This window comes from Convolutriloba macropyga, chromosome 12, assembly GCF_964194025.1.
Source record: "Convolutriloba macropyga chromosome 12, txConMacr16.3, whole genome shotgun sequence".
Taxonomy (NCBI): Eukaryota; Metazoa; Xenacoelomorpha; order Acoela; family Convolutidae; genus Convolutriloba; species Convolutriloba macropyga.
The window spans coordinates 40036315-40055448 of record NC_134479.1 but is presented as its reverse complement, the minus strand read 5'-3'; the positions used below and the strand labels follow the sequence as shown (position 1 = coordinate 40055448).

General features: G+C 32.4%; 1 protein-coding gene across 1 annotated transcript in view; it reads right to left on the bottom strand.

Annotated features, from left to right (window-relative positions):
• Window positions 1–19134, bottom strand: part of LOC142351075 (uncharacterized) — a 59814-nt gene that overhangs the window by 1107 nt on the left and 39573 nt on the right. The window contains exon 2 of the mRNA XM_075403161.1: window positions 240–417. Within this exon, the coding sequence (XP_075259276.1) occupies window positions 240–417 (178 nt within the window). The remainder of the gene's footprint in view (window positions 1–239; window positions 418–19134) is intronic.

Genomic DNA, 19134 nt, shown 5'->3' with positions numbered 1-19134 from the left:
CACAATCACTTGTCTCATCAAATTTTTCGCGTCAACCAGATAAAGTAAGACACAGGTCTTCACAATCGTTAGAAAATGACTTTCAATATCTCTTACAGATATCCGATAAAACTATTAATCGATCCGACCAAACGGTGAGTTGAATAAAATTCAATGTTCCAGCCATTAATCACAAAATTTCAAACACAAAATTCTATGTACAAATCTGCTTTAATTTATCATATAAACGGCCCACTTACGGGAACAAATTTGACTGAATCGTTCCACCCATATTTCCGTTTTTGGCCTGCAATTTGTCCTTTGTTAAATCCGCCGTTTTCGTATCTTTTCGATTCACCAAAACTCTCTGTTTCAGGTCCCAATGATTTCGTTTGCCTCTTCCAATTTGTACTTTCTGTAGTTGAATCGTTTAAACTCCTGCGAAAACAGTTCAAAATTCAATTGAAGTTCACTGTAAAAGGCAATGCGATTTGACAAACAAAACAAATATGTTTCATTTTTGTTCAGAGTGTTAAAAATATTGAAAAGTTAACTTTATTACGCCATTTCTTTACAAAATTGTGGTAAAAATTGAAACTTACGCACACTTCTCCAAAAAAATCATTTGACGCCATAAAGCAAGCTTCTTGGGAAAATTCGTTTTGCTCAGCTTTGTAAAACTAAAAATGACGTTGACATGAACATACAGCTGACTCCGTTAAATATTAATTTTCAGAATCCTCCGTAAATTCTAGCTGAACCTCTGGTGCATATATTTATATACTTAGCAGGCCGATTCTGTTAAAGAACCCAAACAACGGACAAAATGCTCGTGATCTGTTTTGAAGTTTTAATAAAAAACCTTTAATTAAGGGGCAATCTTACTATCGGCTAATGGGAACGCAGAGACGAATCATGTACTCAAATAATTTAATTAGAATTGATGTGTGACCACAGTGGCAATAGGCAGAAATCTAGATCGAATTATATACCCAGTTATTAACGCCCTTTTACATTACATACAAATGAGCTCCGGTGACATGTGACGTTTACTAGCATTTTATCATAGGTATCAATCAAAGGTCAAAATCAAGTGTTATCATATCACATGTAAAACCGCAATAGTTCTGGAAAACATCAGTATAAACTGCACGTGAAATTAGCATTGTTTTCTCGACAACAAAGATGTAAATCAGCAAGTGAGTATACTTTTTCATATTCAAACAATTAAAATTCTACATTTAATAGCCCTCCTATCATATTAATTGTTTGAACCTAGGAGAACATCACGGAGAAGTGAAATTTTTGTTTTCCCCCCAAGCTTTTGTTGGGGTGTCTGCCGGCATGCGATCGGTAGGCAATTAGTTCAGCTCTAATAGTCTGTTTTCGACTAAGTTCCGAATGAAGTTCACTTTCAGCGCAAAGTGCTTAGTCTTGTCATGGTTCATGGAATTCTTACTAAGAGCAATACATGCTTGATTATCTACAAACACTTGTAGAGATCGTTCAATATCTATGTTCATTTCCTTCAAAAAGTTTGCTAAGTGTAAAGCCTCTTTGGCTTCCTCTACTACTGCATTCAGTTTAGCTTCAGCTGTGGAGGTTGACACGCACTATTGTAACTTACTAGCCCAGCTGATTGCTCCTGAAGTATTGTCAAGCTTGAAACAATAACCACTCGTACTTCTTCTGCTATCCAAGTTACCAGCCCAGTCAGAATCCGAAAAACCTTTTAGATCTTATTTATCACACTTTCTATAAATAAGTTCTTAAGACTTTGTATCGACACTATCCACGGTGCGATCCTGAGAAGGGTCACCAGTTTATCCAGCACCTTAGTGGCTCGAAAATGGCCCGGTCATATTTTCTGAAACTTTGCATGCGAGCTTAGATTTTCTTAATAAAATCTAGGTTAGATTTGGAGATTTGCCTTAGAAGCTTACACTTTAAAACCCTAACGAGATCGGACCACTAGAACCCACTTTCCTGACACCCAATTTTGCCAAGGTGCGATTCTGAGGGGTTTTGGGGGAACGTTTTTCTCCAAATCTAACCTAGAAAACTGGTGTTTTTTGGCTTGGCTGCACTCAGTTGCTTAAATGGAGAACAGCCATATAAATTTTATTAAGAAATTCGCACTAGAAGTTGCTCAAATGAGCAGAAAATTTTGTCCCCAAAATGGTCTCGGCGAGATTTTTTTGAGGTCATTTCTCCGAGTAAAGTGACCGGATCTTCAAAAAAAATATATGAGTGTGCTGCATTTGAGCAGAGCTTTACAGCCATATATATATATATATATATATATATATATTGTTATAATTTTGTCTCTAAAAAAAATCAAGTCCCAGAATATCTGAATAATCCGAAGTTATAATATTGTCTTGACCTTATTGGCCAATGTGAGGGTCAGATAGAAGCACTTATTGTACTAATCTGAAAATTGGTATATAGGCCTAATTTTTCACGGGGAATTCAAAAAAACCATTTATAAGAGCCAATTTTGGCAAAAAGTAGGGTTTTGGAAGTTTAGGGGAACACTTGCATTCTGAGGTGCGATCCTGAAAAGCGGTTTTTTCACAGAATCTTGAATTTGAAATTGTTCCCGCCCGTATTTCGAAATAAAATTTATATCTACGTAAACTAGAGCTAAAATGCTTTACAATGATATGTCTTTTATTATTTTAGCTTTCCATTAAGGCCTTCAAAAGTCTTACACATCACAAAAACATTTAAGAGGAAAAATGAAATCTTGGGGTCAGGCTTAGAAATGATATTTATATTGCTCAAATGGTCATAAAATTTATATGGCTGAACTTCATTTTAGCAGAGCTTTAAAATGAGCTGTACATTAGCTCATTTGAGACAACATTTGTTTAGTTTTGATCTGAACAATGGCTAATGACTTTCGCTAAATTGTGTCAAAAAGTAATTTAAGGCTGTAACGCAGTTTTTTTGAAGGACTTAATAATTTTATTGCTTGATCGTCTTTGAATAGACCTAAATCGCCCCCAAATTTTTGTCCAGCGGGATCCGTTCATTAAAAGTGGTCCAAAACACCTTTTTTGTAACAAGTCATAGCAACCTGATTTTTCACTTTCAATTGATCCTTGAGTAGATACCCTAAAGCCCCCCATTGGTATAGGTTAATATATATGGCTGAAAAGCTTATTATCAGAGCTTTACAATGAGCTATATATGAAGCCATTCGGGCCAATATTTGTTTCCTTTTGAGCAGAACGAGTTTTAATGATTTTTTCACTAAATTGTTACAAAAAGTAATTTTAGGCTGTAACACAGTTTTTTTGCACAAACTGGTAACTTTATTGCTCGCTAGTCTTTGTTTAAACATAAACTGCTCAAAAATTTTTGTTACCTGTTAGCGGTTCATTAAAATGGTCTAAAAGAGCTGTTCTGGAAAAAGTAAAAACTACCAGAATTTTCGTTTTCCATTAATCTTATATTAGATACCATAAAAATCCCCAATACTATAGATTTATATATAAATGTCTAATATCCTTTTTCATTTCTATAGTGCTAGCCGCCTGCAAATTTTTATAGCAAAATAATCGTTTTTGGTAAAATAGCGACCTTTTCATCTCTAAAGCAATTTTTGAGGCATGTACAAGAGTTTTGAGATATATCATAACCATTTAGGAATTCCAGAGGATTGAATGGTTTCTTTATATTATACTCGTGTTAACTATTAGCCAGTGGTTATTTTAAGCCTATATTCAACACTCTGTGATCGTTATTTGATCTTTTATTAAGGTCTTAATTTTGGAAAACACTTTTTGACTTTTGTGATTTGCCGGGATTTTGCAATGAGAATAGCTCAACATGTAGTAAAAATTTGGGAAATAAGATTTCATATCGTTTTTGCCGATCAAAATACTAGATGCCTGCCAATTTTTAGAACCGAAAATTTATTTTTCATGAAATGGCAATCACTTGAACTTCGAAGAAAAAATTGATTGTTAGGAATTGTTTGCACCACGGAAAGGCCAATTTATCCACCAAAAAATAAGATTTTTGACTTCAGATTTAAATGTCCATTTTTTATGTATATAGTGCTAGCTGCTTGCAAATTTTTATAGCAAAATAATCATTTTTGGTGAAATGGCGACCTTTTCATCTCTAAAGCAATTTTTGAGGCATATACAAGATTTTTGAGATATATCATGACCATATAGGAATTCCAGAGGGTTGAATGGTTTCTTTATATTATATTCGTGTTAACTATTAGCCAGTGGTTATTTTAAGCCTATATTCAACACTCTGTGATCGTTATTTGATCTTTTATTAAGGTCTTAATTTTGGAAAACACTTTGACTTTTGCGATTTGCCGGCATTTTGCAATGAGAATAGCTCAACATGTAGTAAACATTTGGGAATTCGGATTTCAAAATCGTTTTTGCCAATCAATATACTAGATGGCTGCAAATTTCTAGAACCAAAAGATCATTTTTCATGAAATGGCAATCACTTGAACTTCGAAAAAATTGATTGTCAGGACTTGTTTGCACCACTGAAACGCCAACTCTTCCACCAAAAAATAAGATTTTTGACTTCGGATACAAATGTACATTTTTTATGTATATAGTGCTAGCTGCTTGGAAATTTTCATAGCAAAATATTCATTTTTGGTGAAATGGCGACCTTTTCATCTCTAAAGCAATTTTTGAGGCATGTACAAGAGTTTTGAGATATATCATGACCATATAGAAATTCCTGAGGGTTGAATGGTTTCTTTATATTATACTCGTGTTAACTATTAGCCAGTGGTTATTTTAAGCCTATATTCAACACTCTGTGATCGTTATTTGATCTTTTATTAAGGTCTTAATTTTGGAAAACACTTTTTGACTTTTGTGATTTGCCGGGATTTTGCAATGAGAATAGCTCAACATGTAGTAAACATTTTGGAATTCGGATTTCAAAATTGTTTTTGCCAATCAATATACTAGATGCCTGCAAATTTCTAGAACCAAAAGTTGATTTTTCGTGAAATGGCAATCACTTGAACTTCGAAAAAATTGATTGTTAGGACTTGTTTGCATCAAGGAAAAGCCAATTTCTCCACCAAAAAATAAGATTTTTGACTTCGGATTTAAATGTCCATTTTTTATGTATATAGTGCTAGCTGCTTGCAAATTTTTATGGCAAAATAATCATTTTTGGTGAAATGGCGACCTTTTCATCTCTAAAGCAATTTTTGAGGCATGTACAAGAGTTTTGAGATATACCATGACCATATAGGAATTCCAGAGGGTTGAATGGTTTCTTTATATTATATTTGTGTTAACTATTAGCCAGTGGTTATTTTAAGCCTATATTCAACATTCTGTGATCGTTATTTGATCTTTTATTAAGGTCTTAATTTTGGAAAACACTTTTTGACTTTTGTGATTTGCCGGGATTTTGCAATGAGAATAGCTCAACATGTAGTAAACATTTTGGAATTCGGATTTCAAAATCGTTTTTGCCAATCAATATACTAGATGCCTGCAAATTTCTAGAACCAAAAGTTCATTTTTCATGAAATGGCAATCTTTTGAACTTCCAAGAAAAAATTTATTGTTAGGACTTGTTTGCACCACGGAAACGCCAATTTCTCCACCAAAAAAATAAGATTTTTGACTTCGGATTTAAATGTCCATTTTTTATGTATATAGTGCTAGCTACTTGCAAATTTTTATAGCAAAATAATCATTTTTGGTGAAATGGCGACCTTTTCATCTCTAAAGCAATTTTTGAGGCATGTACAAGAGTTTTGAGATATACCATGACCATATAGGAATTCCAGAGGGTTGAATGGTTTCTTTATCTTATATTCGTGTTAACTATTAGCCAGTGGTTATTTTAAGCCTATATTCAACACTCTGTGATCGTTATTTGATCTTTTATTAAGGTCTTAATTTTGGAAAACACTTTGACTTTTGTGAGTTGCCGGGATTTTGCAATGAGAATAGCTCAACATGTAGTAAACAATTTGGAATTCGGATTTCAAAATCGTTTTTGCCGATCAAAATACTAGATGCAAGCAAATTTTTAGAACCAAAGGTTTATTTTTCATGAAAAGGCAATCTTTTGAACTTCGAAGAAAAAATTGATTGTTAGGACTTGTTTGCACCACGGAAACGCCAATTTCTCCACCAAAAAATAACGTTTTTGACTTCGGATTTAAATGTCCATTTTTTAAATCTATATAGTGCTAGCTGCTTGCAAATTTTTATAGCAAAATAATCATTTTTGGTGAAATGGCGACCTTTTCATCTCTAAAGCAATTTTTGAGGCATGTACAAGAGTTTTGAGATATACCATGACCATATAGGAATTCCAGAGGGTTGAATGGTTTCTTTATATTATATTCGTGTTAACTATTAGCCAGTGGTTATTTTAAGCCTATATTCAACACTCTGTGATCGTTATTTGATCTTTTAATAAGGTCTTAATTTTGGAAAACACTGACTTTTGTGATTTGCCGGGATTTTGCAATGAGAATAGCTCAACATGTAGTAAACAATTTGGAATTCGTATTTCAAAATCGTTTTTGCCGATCAAAATACTAGATGCATGCAAATTTTTAGAACCAAAGGTTTATTTTTCATGAAAAGGCAATCTTTTGAACTTCGAAGAAAAAATTGATTGTTAGGACTTGTTTGCACCACGGAAACGCCAATTTCTCCACCAAAAAATAACGTTTTTGACTTCGGATTTAAATGTCCATTTTTTTTATCTATATAGTGCTAGCTGCTTGCAAATTTTTATAGCAAAATAATCTTTTTTGGTGAAATGGCGACCTTTTCATCTCTAAAGCAATTTTTGAGGCATGTACAAGAGTTTTGAGATATGTCATGACCCTATCGGAATACCAGAGGATTGGATGATTTCCCTATATTTTTTTCAAACTGGCTATCATCCAGCAGTTATTTTAAACATATTTGCAACCTTCTGAGACCCTTATTTATGTTCTAATTAACGCTTGAAAATTGAAAAAATTTTTTTTGACAATTTGAGGTGCTTTTGAGCAACGGAAAAGAACACTGCTCCACATATAAAAAAGATTTTTTTAAACGGACAGCGAAACCATCTTTGCCGGGTTATTAGCTATTACCTTGCCAATTTTAAAAAACCGACACGCATTTTTTGAGAAATGGTGTCAATTTTTTTTAAAAAAAGTTGATTTTTCTACTTTTTAGTCCTTCAATGTTCTGAACCATTTCTCTATAACAAAAAAAACGTTCCTCAAGTTGGAAAGCTAACATAACCTTCCTAACACATAGAAGAACCTTGCTTTAAGCGCAAATGTTGGTGCGATGTTTCAATTTTGCTCTACTGACATTTTTGCACCCAAAATTCGCATTTTTTGAGGTGTTTGTTTCCAGGAAAACCTAATAAGTCAACAAAAAAAAAACACTTTTGACAAACGGACCTCACCAGCGTCTTTGTGGGTAAAAATACCATCTACATGCAAATTTTTAGATCAATAGACCTTTTTTTCATGAAATGGCGGTCATTTTCCTTTTTCCATATCTTAAGACATGGGTTGAAAAAGCGTGTTTTGCGTGCAAATTCAATTGGTCAAAAAATAATGAAAAATTAATTTTTTTTCTTTTGGGTTTTTAACAAAAGACATTTAGGGGCAATATAACTCTTATGGTAGCCGGAAAATGTCTCAGCTAATTGGGATCATGATTTTTTAATCATTTTTGTGCACTTTTCGCACCAAAATTTTCGACGTTTTGACACCAAAATTTTAATAAGTCAAAAAAATCGTTTTTTTGACTGATTTTTTTCCACGATGTCAGAATTTTAATAAGCTTTCCGGAGAACTACATTTATACTAGGGGGATTTTGACTCCTTCACCCTCAAAATTGACATCAAAGTTGCAAAGTGGCAGTTCGAGGGGGGTACCTGAAATAAGGGTCCGAAAAAATTAACAGTTTTCGTTCCGGTCGATCCTTGGTCTATAAAGTTGCACACAGTTTTATGTGTCATTTTGTGGTTTATACAGTTATATATCAAGTGAGTAATTTTTTACCCTGGATTTCCGTAACCCTTAAACCTGGTCAAAATTGAAACTTTAATAACTTCCTGAAAAATCATCCAAAATTTAAAAAAATTATATCGTTACAATCCTCTGTTATTTATCTTTCTAGTTCTACCGGTTTGGTAAGCACCGGACAACTTCTTGGGGGTCAAAAATAGCATTTTCGGGATCTTGCCATTTTGCGTTTTCGCACTGTGCGAACTTTGAGGGAGTGCTGTGCACGCCCTAGTTGCCCTATAGGTCTAAAATTTTGGGAGGTTGGTCTAGGCACATAAGTCATTGGGCGGTATAAAGGGCAAATAGCTAGTCGAACTGGTCAACGAGAAATCGGTCATTAAAGTTAGCACTCAAAATCGGTCTCTGGTCGGCTTTTGAGCTCATCTTGGTCTTCCCTATTTTTTTTCTTGTCCAACGGACCCCATGGGGAACTCAATTGAGATGCAACTTGTCAGAGTTGCATAAAAGGAACTATATGCGGGCTTTTTTTATTACCAAAATACGCTTTTTTGGCCGTTTTTTGTCATTTTTGACGGTTTTCTGAACCTGGTTGTGACCATGAGCGTTACAACGTCCTAAAATTAATCCCAAACTGATTTCCATGGTCTATTGTTCATGCTGACAAATTTTCATGAAAAAAAAAATTTTTGGTGGAGCATTTGCACTTCAAATTTGGCCAGTTTTATCATATTTTTCGTAATTTTGGTGCTTTTTTTGTTCGTTTTTTTATTTTCTCGAGAAAAAAACAGCCTGAAGGCTGAAACCTTGTCAGCCTACTTGTAGTTATATATGAAAGCACATGTTAGCTTGGGAGAGGTATGTATTATCTGGAAAATAAAAATTTGTCTAATCAAAAAATTTTCACTTTTTTTACCTAAAAACAAGTTGTTTCAGCAAATTTTATTTTAATCCTGCAACAAAAATTATCTGGGACTTGGCATTTAAATGAAAGATACTAAATATGAGTTACTAGTTTCCTAAAAATTTTTAGGTCCAAGCGTCCGTTTTTCATGAAACGGCAGCCACCTGAACTTCGAGAAAAAAAACTGGCCTAATCGGACTTAACTGGATAACGGAATTGCACATTTCTGCACCAAAAAATAAGATTTTTGACTTCGGATTTAAATGTCCATTTTTTATGTATATAGTGCTAGCTGCTTGGAAATTTTCATAGCAAAATATTCATTTTTGGTGAAATGGCGACCTTTTCATCTCTAAAGCAATTTTTGAGGCATGTACAAGAGTTTTGAGATATATCATGACCATATAGAAATTCCTGAGGGTTGAATGGTTTCTTTATATTATACTCGTGTTAACTATTAGCCAGTGGTTATTTTAAGCCTATATTCAACACTCTGTGATCGTTATTTGATCTTTTATTAACGTCTTAATTTTGGAAAACACTTTGACTTTTGTGATTTGCCGGGATTTTGCAATGAGAATAGCTCAACATGTAGTGAACATTTTGGAATTCGGATTTCAAAATCGTTTTTGCTGATCAAAATACTAGATGCCTGCAAATTTTTAGAACCAAAGGTTTATTTTTCATGAAATGGCAATCACTTGAACTTCGAAAAAATTGATTGTTAGGACTTGTTTGCACCAAGGAAATGACAATTTCTCCACCAAAAAATAAGATTTTTGACTTCGGATTTAAATGTCCATTTTTTATGTATATAGTGCTAGCTGCTTGCAAATTTTCATGGCAAAATAATCATTTTTGGTGGGATGGCAACCTTTTCATCTCTAAAGCAATTTTTGAGGCATGTACAAGAGTTTTGAGATATATCGTGACCATATAGGAATTCCAGAGGGTTGAATGGTTTCTTAATATTATATTCGTGTTAGCTATTAGCCAGTTGTTATTTTAAGCCTATATTCAACACTCTGTGATCGTTATTTGATCTTTTATTAACGTCTTAATTTTGGAAAACACTTTGACTTTTGTGATTTGCCGGGATTTTGCAATAAGAATAACTCAACATGTAGTGAACATTTTGGAATTCGGATTTCAAAATCGTTTTTGCCAATCAAAATACTAGATGCCTGCAAATTTTTAGAACCAAAAGTTCATTTTTCATGAAATGGCAATCACTTGAACTTCGAAGAAAAAATTGATTGTTAGGACTTGTTTGCACCACGGAAATGCCAATTTCCCCACCAAAAAATAAGATTATTGACTTCGGATTTAAATGTCCATTTTTATGTATATGGTGCTAATTGCTTGCAAATTTTTATAGCAAAATAATTATTCTTGGTGAAATGGCAACCTTTTCATCTCTAAAGCAATTTTTGAGGTATGTACAAAAGTTTTGAGATATATCGTGACCATATAGGAATTCCAGAGGATTGAATGGTTTCTTAATATTATATTCGCGTTAGCTATTAGCCAGTTGTTATTTTAAGCCTATATACAACACACTGTGATCGTTATTTGATCTTTTATTAAGGTCTTAATTTTGGAAAACACTTTTTGACTTTTGTGATTTGCCGGGATTTTGCAATGAGAATAGCTCAACATGTAGTAAACTTTTTGGATTTCGGATTTCAAAATCGTTTTTGCCGATCAAAATACTAGATGCCTGCAAATTTTTAGAACCAAAAGTTCATTTTTCATGAAATGGCAATCACTTGAACTTCGAAGAAAAAATTGATTGTTAGGACTTGTTTGCACCACGGAAATACTAATTTCTCTACCAAAAAATAAGATTTTTGACTTCGGATTTAAATGTCCATTTTTTATGTATATAGTGCTAGCTGCTTGCAAATTTTTATAGCAAAATAATCTTTTTTGGTGAAATGGCGATCTTTTCATTTCTAAAGCAATTTTTGAGGCATGTACAAGAGTTTTGAGATATATCATGACCATATAAGAATTCCAGACAATTGAATGGTTTCCTTATATTATATTCTTGTTAGCTATTAGCCAGTGGTTATTTTAAGCCTATATTCAACACTCTGTGATCGTTATTTGATATTTTATTAAGGTCTTAATTTTGGAAAACACTTTGACTTTTGTGATTTGCCGGGATTTTGCAATGAGAATAGCTCAACATGTAGTGAACATTTTGGAATTCGGATTTCAAAATCGTTTTTGCCAATCAAAATACTAGATGCCTGCAAATTTTTAGAACCAAAAGTTCATTTTTCATGAAATGGCAATCACTTGAACTTCGAAGAAAAAATCGATTGTTAGGACTTGTTTGCACCACGGAAATGCCAATTTCCCCACTAAAAAATAAGATTATTGACTTCGGATTTAAATGTCCATTTTTATGTATATAGTGCTAATTGCTTGCAAATTTTTATAGCAAAATAAATATTCTTGGTGAAATGGCAACCTTTTCATCTCTAAAGCAATTTTTGAGGCATGTACAAGAGTTTTGAGATATACCATGACCATATAGGAATTCCAGAGGGTTGAATGGTTTCTTTATATTATATTTGTGTTAAGTATTAGCCAGTGGTTATTTTAAGCCTATATTCAACACTCTGTGATCGTTATTTGATCTTTTATTAACGTCTTAATTTTGGAAAACACTTTGACTTTTGTGATTTGCCGGGATTTTGCAATGAGAATAGCTCAACATGTAGTGAACATTTTGGAATTCGGATTTCAAAATCGTTTTTGCCAATCAAAATACTAGATGCCTGCAAATTTTTAGAACCAAAAGTTCATTTTTCATGAAATGGCAATCACTTGAACTTCGAAGAAAAAATCGATTGTTAGGACTTGTTTGCACCACGGAAATGCCAATTTCCCCACTAAAAAATAAGATTATTGACTTCGGATTTAAATGTCCATTTTTATGTATATAGTGCTAATTGCTTGCAAATTTTTATAGCAAAATAAATATTCTTGGTGAAATGGCAACCTTTTCATCTCTAAAGCAATTTTTGAGGCATGTACAAGAGTTTTGAGATATACCATGACCATATAGGAATTCCAGAGGGTTGAATGGTTTCTTTATATTATATTTGTGTTAAGTATTAGCCAGTGGTTATTTTAAGCCTATATTCAACACTCTGTGATCGTTATTTGATCTTTTATTAACGTCTTAATTTTGGAAAACACTTTGACTTTTGTGATTTGCCGGGATTTTGCAATGAGAATAGCTCAACATGTAGTGAACATTTTGGAATTCGGATTTCAAAATCGTTTTTGCCAATCAAAATACTAGATGCCTGCAAATTTTTAGAACCAAAAGTTCATTTTTCATGAAATGGCAATCACTTGAACTTCGAAGAAAAAATTGATTGTTAGGACTTGTTTGCACCACGGAAATGCCAATTTCCCCACCAAAAAATAAGATTATTGACTTCGGATTTAAATGTCCATTTTTATGTATATAGTGCTAATTGCTTGCAAATTTTTATAGCAAAATAATTATTCTTGGTGAAATGGCAACCTTTTCATCTCTAAAGCAATTTTTGAGGCATGTACAAGAGTTTTGAGATATATCGTGACCATATAGGAATTCCAGAGAGTTGAATGGTTTCTTAATATTATATTCGCGTTAGCTATTAGCCAGTTGTTATTTTAAGCCTATATTCAACACACTGTGATCGTTATTTGATCTTTTATTAAGGTCTTAATTTTGGAAAACACTTTTTGACTTTTGTGATTTGCCGGGATTTTGCAATGAGAATAGCTCAACATGTAGTAAACTTTTTGGATTTCGGATTTCAAAATCGTTTTTGCCGATCAAAATACTAGATGCCTGCAAATTTTTAGAACTAAAAGTTCATTTTTCATGAAATGGCAATCACTTGAACTTCGAAGAAAAAATTGATTGTTAGGACTTGTTTGCACCACGGAAATACTAATTTCTCTACCAAAAAATAAGATTTTTGACTTCGGATTTAAATGTCCATTTTTTATGTATATAGCGCTAGCTGCTTGCAAATTTTTATATCAAAATAATCATTTTTTGTTGAAATGGCGACCTTTTCATCTCTAAAGCAATTGTTGAGGCATGTACAAGAGTTTTGAGATATATCAAGACCATATAGGAATTCCAGAGGATTGAATGGTTTCTTTATATTATATTCTTGTTAGCTATTAGCCTGTGGAAATTTTAAGCCTATATACAACAGTCTGTGATCGTTATTTGATCTTTTATTAAGGTCTTAATTTTGGAAAACACTTTTTGACTTTTTTGTGATTTGCCGGGATTTTGCAATGAGAATAGCTCAACATGTAGTAAACATTTTGGAATTCGGATTTCAAAATCGTTTTTGCCGATCAAAATACTAGATGGCTGCAAATTTTTTAGAACCAAAAGTTAATTTTTCATGAAATGGCAATCACTTAAACTTCGAAGAAAAAATTGATTGTTAGGACTTGTTTGCACCACGGAAATACTAATTTCTCTACCAAAAAATAAGATTTTTGACTTCGGATTTAAATGTCCATTTTTTAAGTATATAGTGCTAGCTGCTTGCAAATTTTTATAGCAAAATAATCATTTTTTGTTGAAATGGCGACCTTTTCATCTCTAAAGCAATTGTTGAGGCATGTACAAGAGTTTTGAGATATATCAAGACCATATATGAATTCCAGAGGATTGAATGGTTTCTTTATATTATATTCTTGTTAGCTATAAGCCTGTGGAAATTTTAAGCCTATATACAACAGTCTGTGATCGTTATTTGATCTTTTATAAAGGTCTTAATTTTGGAAAACACTTTTTGACTTTTTTGTGATTTGCCGGGATTATGCAATGAGAATAGCTCAATATGTAGTAAACATTTTGGAATTCGGATTTCAAAATCGTTTTTGCCGATCAAAATACTAGATGGCTGCAAATTTTTTAGAACCAAAAGTTAATTTTTCATGAAATGGCAATCACTTAAACTTCGAAGAAAAAATTGATTGTTAGGACTTGTTTGCACCACGGAAATACTAATTTCTCTACCAAAAAATAAGATTTTTGACTTCGGATTTAAATGTCCATTTTTTATGTATATAGTGCTAGCTGCTTGCAAATTTTTATAGCAAAATAATCATTTTTTGTTGAAATGGCGACCTTTTCATCTCTAAAGCAATTGTTGAGGCATGTACAAGAGTTTTGAGATATATCAAGACCATATAGGAATTCCAGAGGATTGAATGGTTTCTTTATATTATATTCTTGTTAGCTATAAGCCTGTGGAAATTTTAAGCCTATATACAACAGTCTGTGATCGTTATTTGATCTTTTATAAAGGTCTTAATTTTGGAAAACACTTTTTGACTTTTTTGTGATTTGCCGGGATTATGCAATGAGAATAGCTCAATATGTAGTAAACATTTTGGAAATCGGATTTCAAAATCGTTTTTGCTGATCAAAATACTAGATGCCTGCAAATTTTTAGAACCAAAGGTTTATTTTTCATGAAATGGCAATCACTTGAACTTCGAAGAAAAAATTGATTGTTAGGACTTGTTTGCACCAAGGAAATGACAATTTCTCCACGAAAAAATGAGATTTTTGACTTCGGATTTAAATGTCCTTTTTTCTATGTATATAGTGCTAGCTGCTTGCAAATTTTTATAGCAAAATAATCATTTTTGGTGGAATGGCAACCTTTTCATCTCTAAAGCAATTTTTGAGGCATGTACAAGAGTTTTGAGATATATCGTGACCATATAGGAATTCCAGAGGGTTGAATGGTTTCTTTATATTATATTCTTGTTAGCTATTAGCCTGTGAAAATTTTAAGCCTATATACAACAGTCTGCGATCGTTATTTGATCTTTTATTAAGGTCTTAATTTTGGAAAACACTTTTTGACTTTTTTGTGATTTGCCGGGATTTTGCAATGAGAATAGCTCAACATGTAGTAAACATTTTGGAATTCGGATTTCAAAATCGTTTTTGCCGATCAAAATAGTAGATGCCTGCAAATTTTTTAGAACCAAAAGTTCATTTTTCATGAAATGGCAATCACTTAAACTTCGAAAAAATTGATTGTTAGGACTTGTTTGCACCACGGAAATACTAATTTCTCTACCAAAAAATAAGATTTTTGACTTCGGATTTAAATGTCCATTTTTTATGTATATAGTGCTAGCTGCTTGCAAATTTTTATAGCAAAAGAATCATTTTTTGTTGAAATGGCGACCTTTTCATCTCTAAAGCAATTGTTGAGGCATGTACAAGAGTTTTGAGATATATCAAGACCATATAGGAATTCCAGAGGATTGAATGGTTTCTTTATATTATATTCTTGTTAGCTATTAGCCTGTGGAAATTTTAAGCCTATATACAACAGTCTGTGATCGTTATTTGATCTTTTATTAAGGTCTTAATTTTGGAAAACACTTTTTGACTTTTTTGTGATTTGCCGGGATTTTGCAATGAGAATAGCTCAACATGTAGTAAACATTTTGGAAATCGGATTTCAAAATCGTTTTTGCCGATCAAAATAGTAGATGCCTGCAAATTTTTTAGAACCAAAAGTTCATTTTTCATGAAATGGCAATCACTTAAACTTCGAAAAAATTGATTGTTAGGACTTGTTTGCACCACGGAAATACTAATTTCTCTACCAAAAAATAAGATTTTTGACTTCGGATTTAAATGTCCTTTTTTTATGTATATAGTGCTAGCTGCTTGCAAATTTTTATAGCAAAATAATCATTTTTGGTGGAATGGCAACCTTTTCATCTCTAAAGCAATTTTTGAGGCATGTACAAGAGTTTTGAGATATATCGTGACCATATAGGAATTCCAGAGGGTTGAACGGTTTCTTTATATTATATTCTTGTTAGCTATTAGCCTGTGAAAATTTTAAGCCTATATACAAAAGTCTGTGATCGTTATTTGATCTTTTATTAAGGTCTTAATTTTGGAAAACACTTTTTGACTTTTTTGTGATTTGCCGGGATTTTGCAATGAGAATAGCTCAACATGTAGTAAACATTTTGGAATTCGGATTTCAAAATCGTTTTTGCCGATCAAAATAGTAGATGCCTGCAAATTTTTTAGAACCAAAAGTTCATTTTTCATGAAATGGCAATCACTTAAACTTCGAAAAAATTGATTGTTAGGACTTGTTTGCACCACGGAAATACTAATTTCTCTACCAAAAAATAAGATTTTTGACTTCGGATTTAAATGTCCATTTTTTATGTATATAGTGCTAGCTGCTTGCAAATTTTTATAGCAAAAGAATCATTTTTTGTTGAAATGGCGACCTTTTCATCTCTAAAGCAATTGTTGAGGCATGTACAAGAGTTTTGAGATATATCAAGACCATATAGGAATTCCAGAGGATTGAATGGTTTCTTTATATTATATTCTTGTTAGCTATTAGCCTGTGGAAATTTTAAGCCTATATACAACAGTCTGTGATCGTTATTTGATCTTTTATTAAGGTCTTAATTTTGGAAAACACTTTTTGACTTTTTTGTGATTTGCCGGGATTTTGCAATGAGAATAGCTCAACATGTAGTAAACATTTTGGAAATCGGATTTCAAAATCGTTTTTGCTCATCAAAATACTAGATGCCTGCAAATTTTTAGAACCAAAAGTTCATTTTTCATGAAATGGCAATCACTTGAACTTCGAAGAAAAAATCGATTGTTAGGACTTGTTTGCACCACGGAAATGCCAATTTCCCCACCAAAAAATAAGATTATTGACTTCCGATTTAAATGTCCATTTTTATGTATATAGTGCTAATTGCTTGCAAATTTTTATAGCAAAATAATTATTCTTGGTGAAATGGCAACCTTTTCATCTCTAAAGCAATTTTTGAGGCATGTACAAGAGTTTTGAGATATACCATGACCATATAGGAATTCCAGAGGGTTGAATGGTTTCTTTATATTATATTTGTGTTAACTATTAGCCAGTGGTTATTTTAAGCCTATATTCAACACTCTGTGATCGTTATTTGATCTTTTATTAACGTCCTAATTTTGGAAAACACTGACTTTTGTGATTTGCCGGGATTTTGCAATGAGAATAGCTCAACATGTAGTGAACATTTTGGAATTCGGATTTCAAAATCGTTTTTGCCAATCAAAATACTAGATGCCTGCAAGTTTTTAGAACCAAAAGTTCATTTTTCATGAAATGGCAATCACTTGAACTTCGAAGAAAAAATTGATTGTTAGGACTTGTTTGCACCACGGAAATGCCAATTTCCCCACCAAAAAATAAGATTATTGACTTCGGATTTAAATGTCCATTTTTATGTATATAGTGCTAATTGCTTGCAAATTTTTATAGCAAAATAATTATTCTTGGTGAAATGGCAACCTTTTCATCTCTAAAGCAATTTTTGAGGCATGTACAAGAGTTTTGAGATATATCGTGACCATATAGGAATTCCAGAGGGTTGAATGGTTTCTTAATATTATATTCGTGTTAGCTATTAGCCAGTTGTTATTTTAAGCCTATATTCAACACACTGTGATTGTTATTTGATCTTTTATTAAGGTCTTAATTTTGGAAAACACTTTTTGACTTTTGTGATTTGCCGGGATTTTGCAATGAGAATAGCTCAAAATGTAGTAAACTTTTTGGATTTCGGATTTCAAAATCGTTTTTGCCGATCAAAATACTAGATGCCTGCAAATTTTTAGAACCAAAAGTTCATTTTTCATGAAATGGCAATCACTTGAACTTCGAAGAAAAAATTGATTGTTAGGACTTGTTTGCACCACGGAAATACTAATTTCTCTACCAAAAAATAAGATTTTTGACTTCGGATTTAAATGTCCATTTTTTATGTATATAGTGCTAGCTGCTTGCAAATTTTTATAGCAAAAGAATCATTTTTTGTTGAAATGGCGACCTTTTCATCTCTAAAGCAATTGTTGAGGCATGTACAAGAGTTTTGAGATATATCAAGACCATATAGGAATTCCAGAGGATTGAATGGTTTCTTTATATTATATTCTTGTTAGCTATTAGCCTGTGGAAATTTTAAGCCTATATACAACAGTCTGTGATCGTTATTTGATCTTTTATTAAGGTCTTAATTTTGGAAAACACTTTTTGACTTTTTTGTGATTTGCCGGGATTTTGCAATGAGAATAGCTCAACATGTAGTAAACATTTTGGAATTCGGATTTCAAAATCGTTTTTGCCGATCAAAATACTAGATGGCTGCAAATTTTTTAGAACCAAAAGTTAATTTTTCATGAAATGGCAATCACTTAAACTTCGAAGAAAAAATTGATTGTTAGGACTTGTTTGCACCACGGAAATACTAATTTCTCTACCAAAAAATAAGATTTTTGACTTCGGATTTAAATGTCCATTTTTTATGTATATAGTGCTAGCTGCTTGCAAATTTTTATAGCAAAATAATCATTTTTTGTTGAAATGGCGACCTTTTCATCTCTAAAGCAATTGTTGAGGCATGTACAAGAGTTTTGAGATATATCAAGACCATATAGGAATTCCAGAGGATTGAATGGTTTCTTTATATTATATTCTTGTTAGCTATTAGCCTGTGGAAATTTTAAGCCTATATACAACAGTCTGTGATCGTTATTTGATCTTTTATTAAGGTCTTAATTTTGGAAAACACTTTTTGACTTTTTTGTGATTTGCCGGGATTTTGCAATGAGAATAGCTCAACATGTAGTAAACATTTTGGAATTCGGATTTCAAAATCGTTTTTGCCGATCAAAATACTAGATGGCTGCAAATTTTTTAGAACCAAAAGTTAATTTTTCATGAAATGGCAATCACTTAAACTTCGAAGAAAAAATTGATTGTTAGGACTTGTTTGCACCACGGAAATACTAATTTCTCTACCAAAAAATAAGATTTTTGACTTCGGATTTAAATGTCCATTTTTTATGTATATAGTGCTAGCTGCTTGCAAATTTTTATAGCAAAATAATCATTTTTTGTTGAAATGGCGACCTTTTCATCTCTAAAGCAATTGTTGAGGCATGTACAAGAGTTTTGAGATATATCAAGACCATATAGGAATTCCAGAGGATTGAATGGTTTCTTTATATTATATTCTTGTTAGCTATAAGCCTGTGGAAATTTTAAGCCTATATACAACAGTCTGTGATTGTTATTTGATCTTTTATAAAGGTCTTAATTTTGGAAAACACTTTTTGACTTTTTTGTGATTTGCCGGGATTTTGCA